Raw genomic sequence first — 12,100 nt, forward strand, 5'->3', positions numbered from 1 at the left:
TCTTACAAAGGAGAGCCCAGCAAATTGTTGGGGTGAAAAATAAATTACAAAGTAATATGATGCTAAAACTGTATTTTCACATGTTTATATTTAATACATAAAAGATAAGGAAAGATAAACACTGAATTTTTATTACCTAACAACCATGGGAAGATTCTGGGCTTTTTATTTGAGAGATGGGGTCAGTGGGTGGGAACTCAATTTCAAATGATCAGAATTTAAAGGAAATGGCAGGGGCTGGGAAAGAGGGGGGGATATATGCTCTCGAACATTTGACAGTGGTACATGGGGGTCATTATATTACTCTCCCTACTCTGCATAGGCTTGAAGTTTTCCATAAGTAAATACCAATTTTCTCATGAAAAATACAGGTTCTATCACGCACTTACATATTATAATGACTCTCCCCTGGGAATCTATCTCTGAACTCTCTCACAGTAACTTAGGAAGACATGTTTGTATGACCTGATCCACTCCACTTCTGACAGCTGTGGTGTGGATGACACACATTTTGATAGCTAGGGAGAGTAAATCTTTTACTCATTAATTAGCTATCTGTCTTTCCATTTCTGTTGAACAGCTGCTCATATTATACCCCTCATCCATGACTCCCCTGGGATTCTCAGACTCTTAAATAAATTAGTGAAACTTTCTATGAATTAGGTACATTAGCTTTTGTTAGTTATTGTAAATATTTTCCGAGATTCATCTTTAATTTAGCTTCAATGATTTTTGATATGCATTTCAATCTAAAAATCTTCCCATCTTTTTCTATTCAATATCTGTTTTAAGAAAGATCTTCCTGGCCTACCTTTGATAGTGTGCACTGCTAAGACGCTGCGTTCCACAAGCTGGGACTACAGGAGGCCTGGGCTCCATTTCCAGTCCAACCTAAAGGCTAGCATTGGGCTGTGCTCCTATAACCCCAGGGACTCAGGGAGGCTGAGGCAGGAGGATCACAAGCTTGAGGCTGGCCTGGGCAGCACAGCAAAATGCTGTTTTCAAAAGAAAGAGCCAAGTGCAGCCGTGTATGCCTGCAGTACCAGCTGGAGTCAGGAGGACAGCAACGCAGTGCCACAGCCTTTAAAGGGCAGGAAGGGAGGGAGGATCTTTCCTAGCAAGGCCTAGAGAGCCTCAGCTTCCCCATGGGACTACAGAGCTCTGCTTGGCCTGGGAAACCATGTCACCATAATGCCAGCAGACCCTCCTGCAAGCATCTCTGTCTCCTGCCAGTCTGGAAGCATTTCCGAGTCTCATCTAAAGGATTTGGCTCCTTGAGATTTCGACTCATGCACATGAAACTTGGCATGACCTCCAAAGTCAAGAACTCCCTCTAGTCATTAGCAAGGTTTAAAGCCTTCCAACCCTTCCTCTACACATCACAGCCACTGCCAAGTCTGTCTTTGGAACAGCTTGACTGTATGTCACTTTCTAACCGCTGGGTCTAAAAAACCCTCCAACTAGTCCCTAGCATAAAATGAACAAAGTTTAAACTGTCAGACTATTGTTATGTTTAATCTGTAAAGTCTATGTGAATGTCCCAAACATTCCAAAAGGTTGTCCCATAGTGGTAGGGGGAGGGGAGGCTTCACTGTCCACCCTCAAGGGGTTCCAGAACACTTACAGCATGGCAATGCCCCAGTGCTTCCCCGCTCTCTCTCCTGCTGCCTGGAAACCAGAGAGGCCGATGAGGGCCACGGTGGGCGTAATGGTCAGGGGCCCGATGTACTGCAGCAGAGCCCCAGGCAGGCCCAGGAGGCCAATGACCACTTCGATCAGGGAGGACATGATGATGGCACCCTGGATCTGCAACAAGAGATGGTACAGCCTTGAGAGGGAGTTGCCTGCATGTCAGACACTATGAATGTCATCAGCAACCACAAGGGGTAATTCTACAAGGCAACGGTTACTACGTAACAGCACGACACAGCTGGAATATCCCCTGGGACCCTACCAGAAATGTCAGTGGCAGTTAACTGGCACAGAAGCAGACTTAAGTAGGACATCATTCATGCAAGAGTATCACAGAAATGGGCACTGAACACCAAGCCTGCCTCTTCCACTGATAAATGGTACAGATGGAATTTATAATTGCCTGTTACACACATTTCAAAACCAGCCTTAAAGAAACATTACAGCACGAAGACGGTGTCTTGAAGGACAGAGTCCTACAGGACATTTAAAGGTAGTGTTATTGGTGTTTAGGGCAGCTGGGTCCCAGATGCCAGCCACATGATTCCAGCCCTGGACCCGGTGGCTTGGAAAAACATGCTGGGTGTGTGCTCCAAATCCCAACAGGATGGGCGTGATGGAGAAGGGAACCGTATCCCATAGGAGGTATTTTCTCTCTCTCTCCAGTGAACATGGCTTCTGGCAAAACTAAAAAGCAAATGATAGTGTAATTCATGAAAATTCTAAAGGGGTATTTCTATTGTGCAGAAAGGCCAGATCCGTGCTAATTCAGAACAGATCATGAGTGACCTCATAGGTTTGGGAAGACATGAATAAGCTGTCGGCCGCTCCTTCCTGTCTGGGGACTACCACCTACTGTTCTGTTCAAGTGCAGTCTGCAGACAAGTATCTTTAGTTCTTTCTCAAATACAGGCAAACCCTGAGGCCGGAATGAACAATTTTGCTGTCTGCCACAAGCCCCTTGGGTCCCTGTGGTGAGCCACAGCCTCAGCGGTCTGCTCTGAGTGGACAGGCCTGTAGGTCTGCAGGAGGAAAGAAACAACACTGCCTGGTTGCAGGAAGCATTGCTACCTGCTGCATTTTGGAGTGGTGTTAACTAAATTTGGTTTTAACAATAGGGATAAATGTTGCTGTAGTCATAGAAGAAAAGGGCTGAGTAAAAGGAACAGCAGTTTCTTTTTTTTTCTCTCTCTATCTCTCTTTTTTTTGGGGGGGGAGAAGTTTTTTTTGTTATAGGGCATGTATGCTCGCCAGAGAGACAGAGAGACAGAAAGCGAGAAATCAACCCCCGGGGGGATGGCCACGCTGCAATCCATTCTCCTCTCGGGATCCTGGGCACGCACACACACGCGCCTAGTGTGAGTTTAAGCCACTGGGTCCGGGACTAGAACCGTGGTCAACTACATGAGAGTCCAGTGATAAAGCCATTATGCCAACTGTTGGTCCCAGGAATGGCAATTTCTTGGACACAACCATCTCCAAAGCTGAAACACAAAGAAGCCATGAGCCAATGAGGGTCTCACCTCCCGGATCCGGGGGTACCAGATGTGCTCCGTGTGCAGCAGCTCTGCTGTCCCATTGGCCACTGAAACATCTTGAAAACAAAAACAGAAACAAAGTTTTTCTTGGAGTGACACTGATGTTTCACAGGACCCATTTCACCCTTTAAGAAGAATTGTCTCCCTGTCTTAAGTATATATGTGTGTCAACACCCAACCCTAAAATTCAACATCCAACAGTACGGCTTATCATACTGAAAGGTGGATTCCCCAACTTAATTTAACCAAATGTCTTCATCGACTGAGAGCTCCCCAACTTGTCAAAGGCTGTCTAAAGTGCTAACACGTGACTAGTACCAGCCTCATGCCAAAAAAAAAAAAAAAAACCTTTAGCCTGTGGTGAGCCACAGCCTCAGCGGTCTGCTCTGAGTGGACAGGCCTGTAGGTCTGCAGGAGGAAAGAAACAACACTGCCTGGTTGCAGGAAGCATTGCTACCTGCTGCATTTTGGAGTGGTGTTAACTAAATTTGGTTTTAACAATAGGGATAAATGTTGCTGTAGTCATAGAAGAAAAGGGCTGAGTAAAAGGAACAGCAGTTTCTTTTTTTTTCTCTCTCTATCTCTCTTTTTTTTGGGGGGGGAGAAGTTTTTTTTGTTATAGGGCATGTATGCTCGCCAGAGAGACAGAGAGACAGAAAGCGAGAAATCAACCCCCGGGGGGATGGCCACGCTGCAATCCATTCTCCTCTCGGGATCCTGGGCACGCACACACACGCGCCTAGTGTGAGTTTAAGCCACTGGGTCCGGGACTAGAACCGTGGTCAACTACATGAGAGTCCAGTGATAAAGCCATTATGCCAACTGTTGGTCCCAGGAATGGCAATTTCTTGGACACAACCATCTCCAAAGCTGAAACACAAAGAAGCCATGAGCCAATGAGGGTCTCACCTCCCGGATCCGGGGGTACCAGATGTGCTCCGTGTGCAGCAGCTCTGCTGTCCCATTGGCCACTGAAACATCTTGAAAACAAAAACAGAAACAAAGTTTTTCTTGGAGTGACACTGATGTTTCACAGGACCCATTTCACCCTTTAAGAAGAATTGTCTCCCTGTCTTAAGTATATATGTGTGTCAACACCCAACCCTAAAATTCAACATCCAACAGTACGGCTTATCATACTGAAAGGTGGATTCCCCAACTTAATTTAACCAAATGTCTTCATCGACTGAGAGCTCCCCAACTTGTCAAAGGCTGTCTAAAGTGCTAACACGTGACTAGTACCAGCCTCATGCCAAAAAAAAAAAAAAAAACCTTTGCAAGCCGCTAACTAAAATGCCCAATGGCAAGGTTGCTGGACTGAGGTTTTAAAAACCTAGATAAAAGAGGGCCCTTTCTGGTCCCTAAATCCAATCAATGGCCACAAGGTAATTTCCAGGAGCAAAGAAGGAAAAGAAGGCTGGAAAACTCTGCTCCTAGAACCTCAAAATGGAACTGTGTTTTGAGAGTACCACAGGTCTGACGGGCTTTGTCAAACTCCCTATTGTTTCCTGACCTGATGGGGTTCCTTAAGGATCTTTTCATCACTAAGGAAGGGGAATGAAAGTCATTGGCAGAAAACCACAGTAGCCAGATCCTTAAAAAGCAAAGATGTTTCAGAGAAGGGATGCTGACGCAGCAGAGAAAGTGATTACTGGTGGGTTATCAAATCCACTGAAAGAGAGAGGCAGAAAAATAGCATGAACATCTTTCTGTTCCGTTCCCATATATATCCACTTCATTAGCATAGAGAAATGAGGTCCCTTCTGGTCCTTACTTGCTCTAGAGTTAGGGATGAACGAGTGGATAGAAAGAGAGAGACAGACACGGTCCACAGATTGGAGCGCTCTCGGCTGCGTGTGGGTTTGTGTGTTCTGCGCTTCGTTCCAGAAAGGGGTTAAGGCTGCTCAGAGCAGAACGTCCAGGCCTCCCTTTTATCACCTGCATTAAAGGACCCCCATGACATATGTGGAAATAACTGCAATTACCTGTGGTGTTACATTTCCATTTATCTAAAGACAGGATGGCTCGAGCAGGGGCCAAAAATGCAAAAGCACTGGCCTGAAACAGGGGTAACCTAAAAGAAACGAGACCAAAACCATGATCACGGCATTGGGAACTACCGAGGTAGTTCGCTATTTGACAGCTTAACAGTCTTTTCCATAGACACACAGCACATGAGTAAATGCAGGCACACCTGGAGGAAAGAGCCCCGTCTGCAAAGTCTTCTCTACCACGAAGCCAGGGCCATTGGCTTCTCCATCCACCCCTCCTGCTGTTCTCCCCCACACAGCTTCAGGGCAGGCCCTGGGGGACCCCAGGGGTCAATGGCAATACCCCAACACCAGCCCCTGCCATTGCCACCTTTCCCCTGTGCAGTCGGGGACGTCAGGTATTGGGGTATCCCTTTCCGGCTGGACTTATTGAGCTCCTTATTAAACACCAGCGTATACCTGCTATTTTACCACCTTTAAAATTCTTATTCGTTATCATCAAAAAAAAAGAAATCTATCTCCCACTATGGTTCCATTTTGTGAGTCCAAAACCACCCTAATTGTGAAGGATAGTTATTGAAATCATGTTAGTGATTTGGATCTAGAGAGGAAAAGAAAAGCTGTAACTTACGAAGAGACAGTGGACACAATAGTCGGCTTAGTAAAAGAATATTTCAAGTGCTCTAAGATATTTTTAACGAGCCCAGAAAGCTTGCGGGCTCTCCATCATATTTCCTGCCCACATCCTCAAACTAAATGCAGAGATCCTCAAATGCCATCATTCGGTTGTACTTGAAAATACGTAACACTAAGCTTTCTGAATGCTTTAGCTACACAAATTCAAGATTTTTTTTTTTTTAAACTGGAAGCGTATAGCATTCCAGGTAAGTCGTATTAAATGGCTTTATAGGTAAGCATGAAAACGTAATCACTATTTCTAGGTCCAGCTGCCACAGTGCAAGTGGGAAAGTGTCATTGTAGAACGGTTGAAGCTGCATGGGAGGTCCAGGTTAGATTCTGGGCCTAACCTAAGCAGGCCAGGTGCAGTAGCACACAGTAGTCCCCACTACACTGAGAGGCTGAGGCAGGAGGGCTGTGACATGGCAAACTCCATGAAAAACACTTCTCTCTCTCTCTCCTCCTCATTAAAAAGAATATATATATATATATATTATATATATATATACATATATATAATATATATATATATAAAATCACTATTTTTAATACTATTTTGGCAGTAAAATATAAAACTGGCTCCTTCTGTTTGCAGGCCTGGAAACTCCCAGACACTCTAATCTTTCTAAATGCCCCAACTAGCCTTGTCAGTGGCCTGGCCGCGAGACAGGAATCCAGCATCCTCTGCTCCGAGCGGTCTGTACCGCCCACAGTGAGATGGCAACCAGACCGAGAAACAGAAGTGGCTCTGGCTGAAGGAGGAGCAGCTGCTTGGCAAGTCCAGAGCCTGGCACATGCCATCCTGAGCCAGGCCCGGGTCAAGATGTTACCAATGCTCTCTGGGCCATCTTAATCACGCTGGCTTCAAGGCAGAGAGCAGGTCCACGGCACAAAGTAGACATGCTGCTGACAGCCTGGCCACTCACATGGGCGTGGCCTCTACCAACCACCCCGGGTTACCTGCTGGAGGGGCCGAGGGCACAGTGTAGTCAAAAGTGGAAGTGCAGGCTCCCTGAGATGGGAACGTACTCAGAGGGGAAATGTTGTTTGACCTACGAAGATTCTGTAAGCACACATTTTCGGGAATATATACTGAAAGACGAAGGGCGATCAGCAGGTAACTAGGTGCGTATGTCACCGCGAACGATCTACCAATAAATGGCTTCTGTCTGATAGTTTCAGATGCGCAGCAACAACCTAGAGCAATGGAATGCAGACGGCCGACGGCACTGAGAGGTCTTGGCCTGGTGAACACGGCTGTCGGACTGCACAGGTGCTCATTAACGCAAAGCCTGGCTCTCCCATGGGCTCACTCCCCAGCCAAATCTCGGCCTGAACCTGACTTTGGCGATGGGCCTGAGTACCTGTCAAGGCAAGAATTTTATGCCTTAACCAGGACTTAAGGGCTCTGAGAGCACTGATGCAGAGACTCACTTGGCCACAAGCAGGCGGGACCCTGGGTTCCTCTGAAAGTAGAAATAGTCTCCCAAGAAGATACAGAAAGAGCTGCCCATGCCAACATCACCGGTACACCATTCCAACTTGCACACTGCCTGCCACATGCTGTTAACACCCACCATAGGTGTGAGCTCTATAACTGGGAGCAGAAATCAGTGTCTTCACTGAAATAATCTTGGGGGAAGGTGCAACAGAGCATATGAGCACATTAAATGGGAGCTTCCCTGGGTCACAACAAAGCCAGTTTTCCAAGAGATGGTAGGTAATGGAATGGCTTTTTCAGGGGGTACGGCATGAAGCTGGTTGGTTCTCAGCTCTTTTCTGCACCCACAGACCTGCTGCATCTCATCTACATGTCTGCTGCACGAGCTGCACGAGTCTCCCCAGGCAGAGGACACTGTCTGCTCTTTTATTAGGTTGTTGGAAAAGTCATGATGTGTTTTTCTATGTAAGAGTGCATCATGACTTTCCTGATGACCCAATATTTTGTACTGAAATTCAAAAGAAAACAAACTAAATTGTGCCTTTCTTTTTTTTTTTTTGGAGAGGTTTTTGCTACAGGGCGCGTGCGCTCGCCAGACAGACAGAGACAAACAGGCAGAGAGACAGAAAGAGAGAAGTCACCCCCCAGAGGGGATGGCCATGCCGCAATCCCTTCTACTCCATTCTCCTCTTGGGATCCTGGGCACGCACGTACACGCGCCCGGCGTGAGTTTTAAGCCACTGGGTCTGGGACACAAACTGTGGTTGACTACGTGGGAGTCCAGCGATAAAGCCATTATGCTAACTGCTGGTTCCAATTGTACCTTTCTTTATACAAGGGTTGCCAAAGTGGCCCCCAGAGATCTGGCATCTTACCTGTTTTTGTTTTTTGTTTTGTTTTTGGTCAAGTTTTATTGGAGCACAGCCATATTCGTTGGTTAATAACCGCCTGTGGCTGCTCTCATGTTACGGCAGTGGCTGGACTAAGCAGTCACAGCAGAAACCTCAAAGCCTGGACTAATCACCGCTTGGCTCTGGACAGAGCAGATTTCCCAATCTGTCTACAGGGCAAATCTATCTGAACTATGTGAAGAGGTGGGGAATGTCTAGGTTAAAGTCTTTACAGTTCATGTCTCTTACGTACTGTTTTAAAATCATCATCATCATCCGAGCAGACAGGCAACTTTGTTTTTGCATGTCAGGCTCTGGCCCCAGGACAGCAAGAGAGCTTAAATCCTGTCAAAGGCTGCCCATTTCCAACTTGGTAGTGTGACCTAAGTCCTTTTGCAGCGTCTTCTCACCAGTCCCTTTCCCCCAGTCAAGCAGCCAGGATTCTCACCTCGGAGCCCATCTCTTGTCTGTCAACACGTGTCTAATGTTCAGCTTTTATTTGTCATTAGAGGCACAGAGAAAATATCACCTCCTCCAGGAAATATTCCTTATTTCCTCTGAATCTGTAAAGTGCACCCCTTACAACTTTCTAGTCAAAATATCTGCAAGTTGCTGGGACCAGCAGTTGGCACAAAAGCTACGTCGCTGGATTCCCATGTAGTTGACCACAGTTCGAGTCCCAGACCCGGTGGCTTAAACTCACGCCAGGCGCGTGTGCGTGCATGCCCAAGATCCCGAGAGGAGAATGGAGGAGAAGGGATTGCAGTGTGGCGAGCTTCCCTGGGAGATGATTTCTCGCTTTCTGTCTCTGTGTCTCTGTCTTTCTGGCGAGCACACACGCCCTACAGCAAAAAAAAAAAAAAAAAACTGCAAGTTGCACCTGCCCCCTTCCCTCCAAGTGGAAGCTGCTTCAGGATTCCCTGGGGAGTGCTGGTTTAAAATGGAGAGTCTGGGGTCAGCAGGTGGCATGGTGGTTAAGTGCACTGGACTCACACATGGCCAACCATAGTTCAAGTCTTGGACCTGGTGGCTTGCATTCTCACATTCTCCTTCTCTGTCTCTATCTGGTCAAATTAAAATAAGAATAATGATGATAAATAAAATTAAACAAAATAATTCTTTAAAATAAATAAATAGATAAAATGAAGATTACTGGGGCTAGCAGTTGGCATGGTGGGTAAGGCGGCTGAACTCCCACAAGGCCAATGGGGGTTTGAGCCCTGGACCTGGCGGCTTGCTTTCTCACTTTCTTTCTCTCTCTCTAATCAACTTCAAAAATAAAATAAAATAATGACAATGAATTAAATTAAATAATTCTAATAAATAAATGCATAGGATGGAGATTCCTGCATGTTACTCAGGTCTGGTTAGGCAGAATCTGGGCGGTGGCACCAAGTCCTACATTTTGAATAATCATTTCAAGGTGAGGCTGAGGCTGAAAACCTCTGAGGGGCTTTTTTCTCCCATTTTGTCACTTGGTAAACATTTCTTGACTATCTGCTTGACACACGCGCAATTACGCAGACACAATGATGGAGAAAAACTGAGCTCTTAAGAGGCTTCTACGGTGTGAAGGAGACATGAATCATGGTCACGTACAAAGGGTGGGTGTGGACGGTTCAAGACCCTGTGGCAAAAGCCACTCAGGCTAGTTTTAGAGCATAAGCGTTTTGCTACCTATGTAAGTGGTGATGCGTATTCCAGACAGAGAGAGGAGGGTTCGAGAAGAGAGCTACGTGGCAGGCCCGGGGACCCTGGAGAACTGCAGGATGTTACCATGGGGGAGCACAGGAGCTGCACTGTGGGTCAGTGGTCAGATGGCCAGTGCCCTGCACTGTCACTGCAGGTAAGAGGACCTAGCTCCTTCAAGCAGCAACCACAGGACTGCTTTAGGGGAACTAGGACAGGTGACCATAACCTGAAGCAGTTCTCAACGTCCTGACAAGCTATGGCAGGGCTCCCTAGATAATGTGCTTTGCTGCTTCCCACTCATCACTCTGCATGCATTCAGAGGACCGGTCCACCGGGGCAGGCTTCCACACACAGCAGGTGACCTGCCCATGTCGCCCACAAGATGGAGACCCCTGTAGTAGGAACTGAGCCTGTTCTACCCGCCATAACATCCTCAGAACAACACATACTTGAATTAAATTAGAGGCACTATTTTTAAGAGGTTAAATATATTTAACTATATTTAAACTATATTTAAGAGGTTAAATCATTCTGGCATGATGACTTACAAAGTGCAAAATCGGGTGGGGATAGTGTTTAGAATGAAAACGCTCAGTAGAGACTAGACAGTGAAATGTCCGAATGTGTGAATTCTTGTGATAAGCCCAGATATTCCCCCAGACCCTAGGGTTTGAGGTCCTCCTCTAATGCCACCCGAGAAGAGTCTTAAAAAGTTTTAAAGGTGGGTAAGCACTGAGGTTAAGGCAACTAAGTCTCAGAACCCAGCGGCTTAAAAATTCACACCAAGCATGTGTGCATGCAAGCCCAAAATTCCCAGAGGAGAATGGAATGGAGGACAAGGGACTGTGGCATGGCCATGCCCTGGGAAGTATGCTCTCTCTCTCTCTTTCTCTCTTTACGGTAAGAACACACACCCTACAGCAAAATAAAATAAACAAGTTTTAAAAACAATGGGTAATACAGGACACATCGTGAAAGTGCAAAATATAGCTGTCCGGAACTTAACTGTTTTAAACAAACTGGAAAATCATTAGCATAACATATATACCTCGTGCAGCTTACTAAGACAGCAACCAAAGCTCACTGCCAAATGAATAATGACTTCAGTCTAAATGGCAGGACAATTTCAAAACAGTCATCTAGGGGCCGGCAGGTGGTGTGGCGGTAAAGGATGCTGGACTCCCACATGGCCAGCTGTGGCTCGAGCCCTAGGCCTGGTGGTTTGCTTTCTCGCTCTCCCCACCTTTCCCTCTTACTCTGTCCCTCTTTGGTCAAATGGGAAGTAAGTAAGTAAGTAAGTAAGTAAGTAAATAAATAAATAAATAAAGTCAAACAGAATAATCCTTAAATAAATAAATAAACAAACAAACAGTCATCTCTACCAGACTTAAGCAGGTCTGGTTTTGAGAACCTACAGTTTCATTGGGTCCTAAGTGACTTTAAAGAAAAGCAAAACGCAATGTGTCAAAGCAAACTTTTTCCCAACTGACCGACACGTCCTCGTTACTTACTGCACGTATTACGTATCTATCATCTATCGACTGAACTGTTGAGAAGTACGTTACCCAAACACTTCTGAGGGCGTCTCCAAGGACACACTCCTACACCCCTGCCTTTTCCTCCTCACACCCAAGAAAATAACATTAATTCAACAGTGCCATGTATTATTCAGGCCATATTTAAATTTCCCTTTTTTTTTTTTTGAAATTAACTTACAGCCATTTTCCCTGCTCTCCAGTCCAAGTCGCTACACTGTGTTCAGCTATGATGGATCATGTGTAGGGCCAGGCGAAGTGTTCTTGGCAAGTGGGCCGCACGGCTGCTACGTACGTGCTTGTTATTAAATCCTATCAGGAGGCCTCTGATGTTGGGGTGCCCCATCAGATGAGAATGCCTGTTTAAAGTAGTGCCCAGTTTATTTCTCGACTTGAAAAGTACCTTTTCCTGGGTTGGATTCATAGTCTGGTGGTTAAGAGTTGGAGCCTACATGGCTGGCTGGCTGTTCATGTCTTAAGCCCTTCTTTCCTATAGGATTTTAGATATATGTTTTTAACTTTTATTTATCATTATTATTATTTTTTTAATTTGCTATAGAGCATGTGTGCTCACCAGACAGAGAGAGGAGGGAAAGTGAGAAAGTAAGCTGCCAGGTCCGAGACTCAAACTGCAGCTGGCCAT

The 12,100-nt window shown here is 45.9% G+C and overlaps 1 protein-coding gene across 3 annotated transcripts in view; it reads right to left on the minus strand.

Moving 5' to 3' along the window:
* SLC23A2 (solute carrier family 23 member 2) overlaps positions 1-12,100 on the minus strand; it is a 136,689-nt gene that overhangs the window by 27,205 nt on the left and 97,384 nt on the right. For all 3 annotated transcript variants that reach the window (XM_027766473.1, XM_027766475.1, XM_027766474.1), the window contains exons 6-8: positions 5,216-5,304; positions 4,140-4,210; positions 1,625-1,806 (exon numbers count right to left, since the gene is read on the minus strand). In XM_027766473.1, the coding sequence (XP_027622274.1) occupies positions 1,625-1,806; positions 4,140-4,210; positions 5,216-5,304 (342 nt within the window). The remainder of the gene's footprint in view (positions 1-1,624; positions 1,807-4,139; positions 4,211-5,215; positions 5,305-12,100) is intronic.

The sequence above is a fragment of the Tupaia chinensis genome, unplaced genomic scaffold (assembly GCF_000334495.1).
Source record: "Tupaia chinensis unplaced genomic scaffold, TupChi_1.0 Scaffold143574_1, whole genome shotgun sequence".
In the NCBI taxonomy this organism is placed as follows: domain Eukaryota; kingdom Metazoa; phylum Chordata; class Mammalia; order Scandentia; family Tupaiidae; genus Tupaia; species Tupaia belangeri.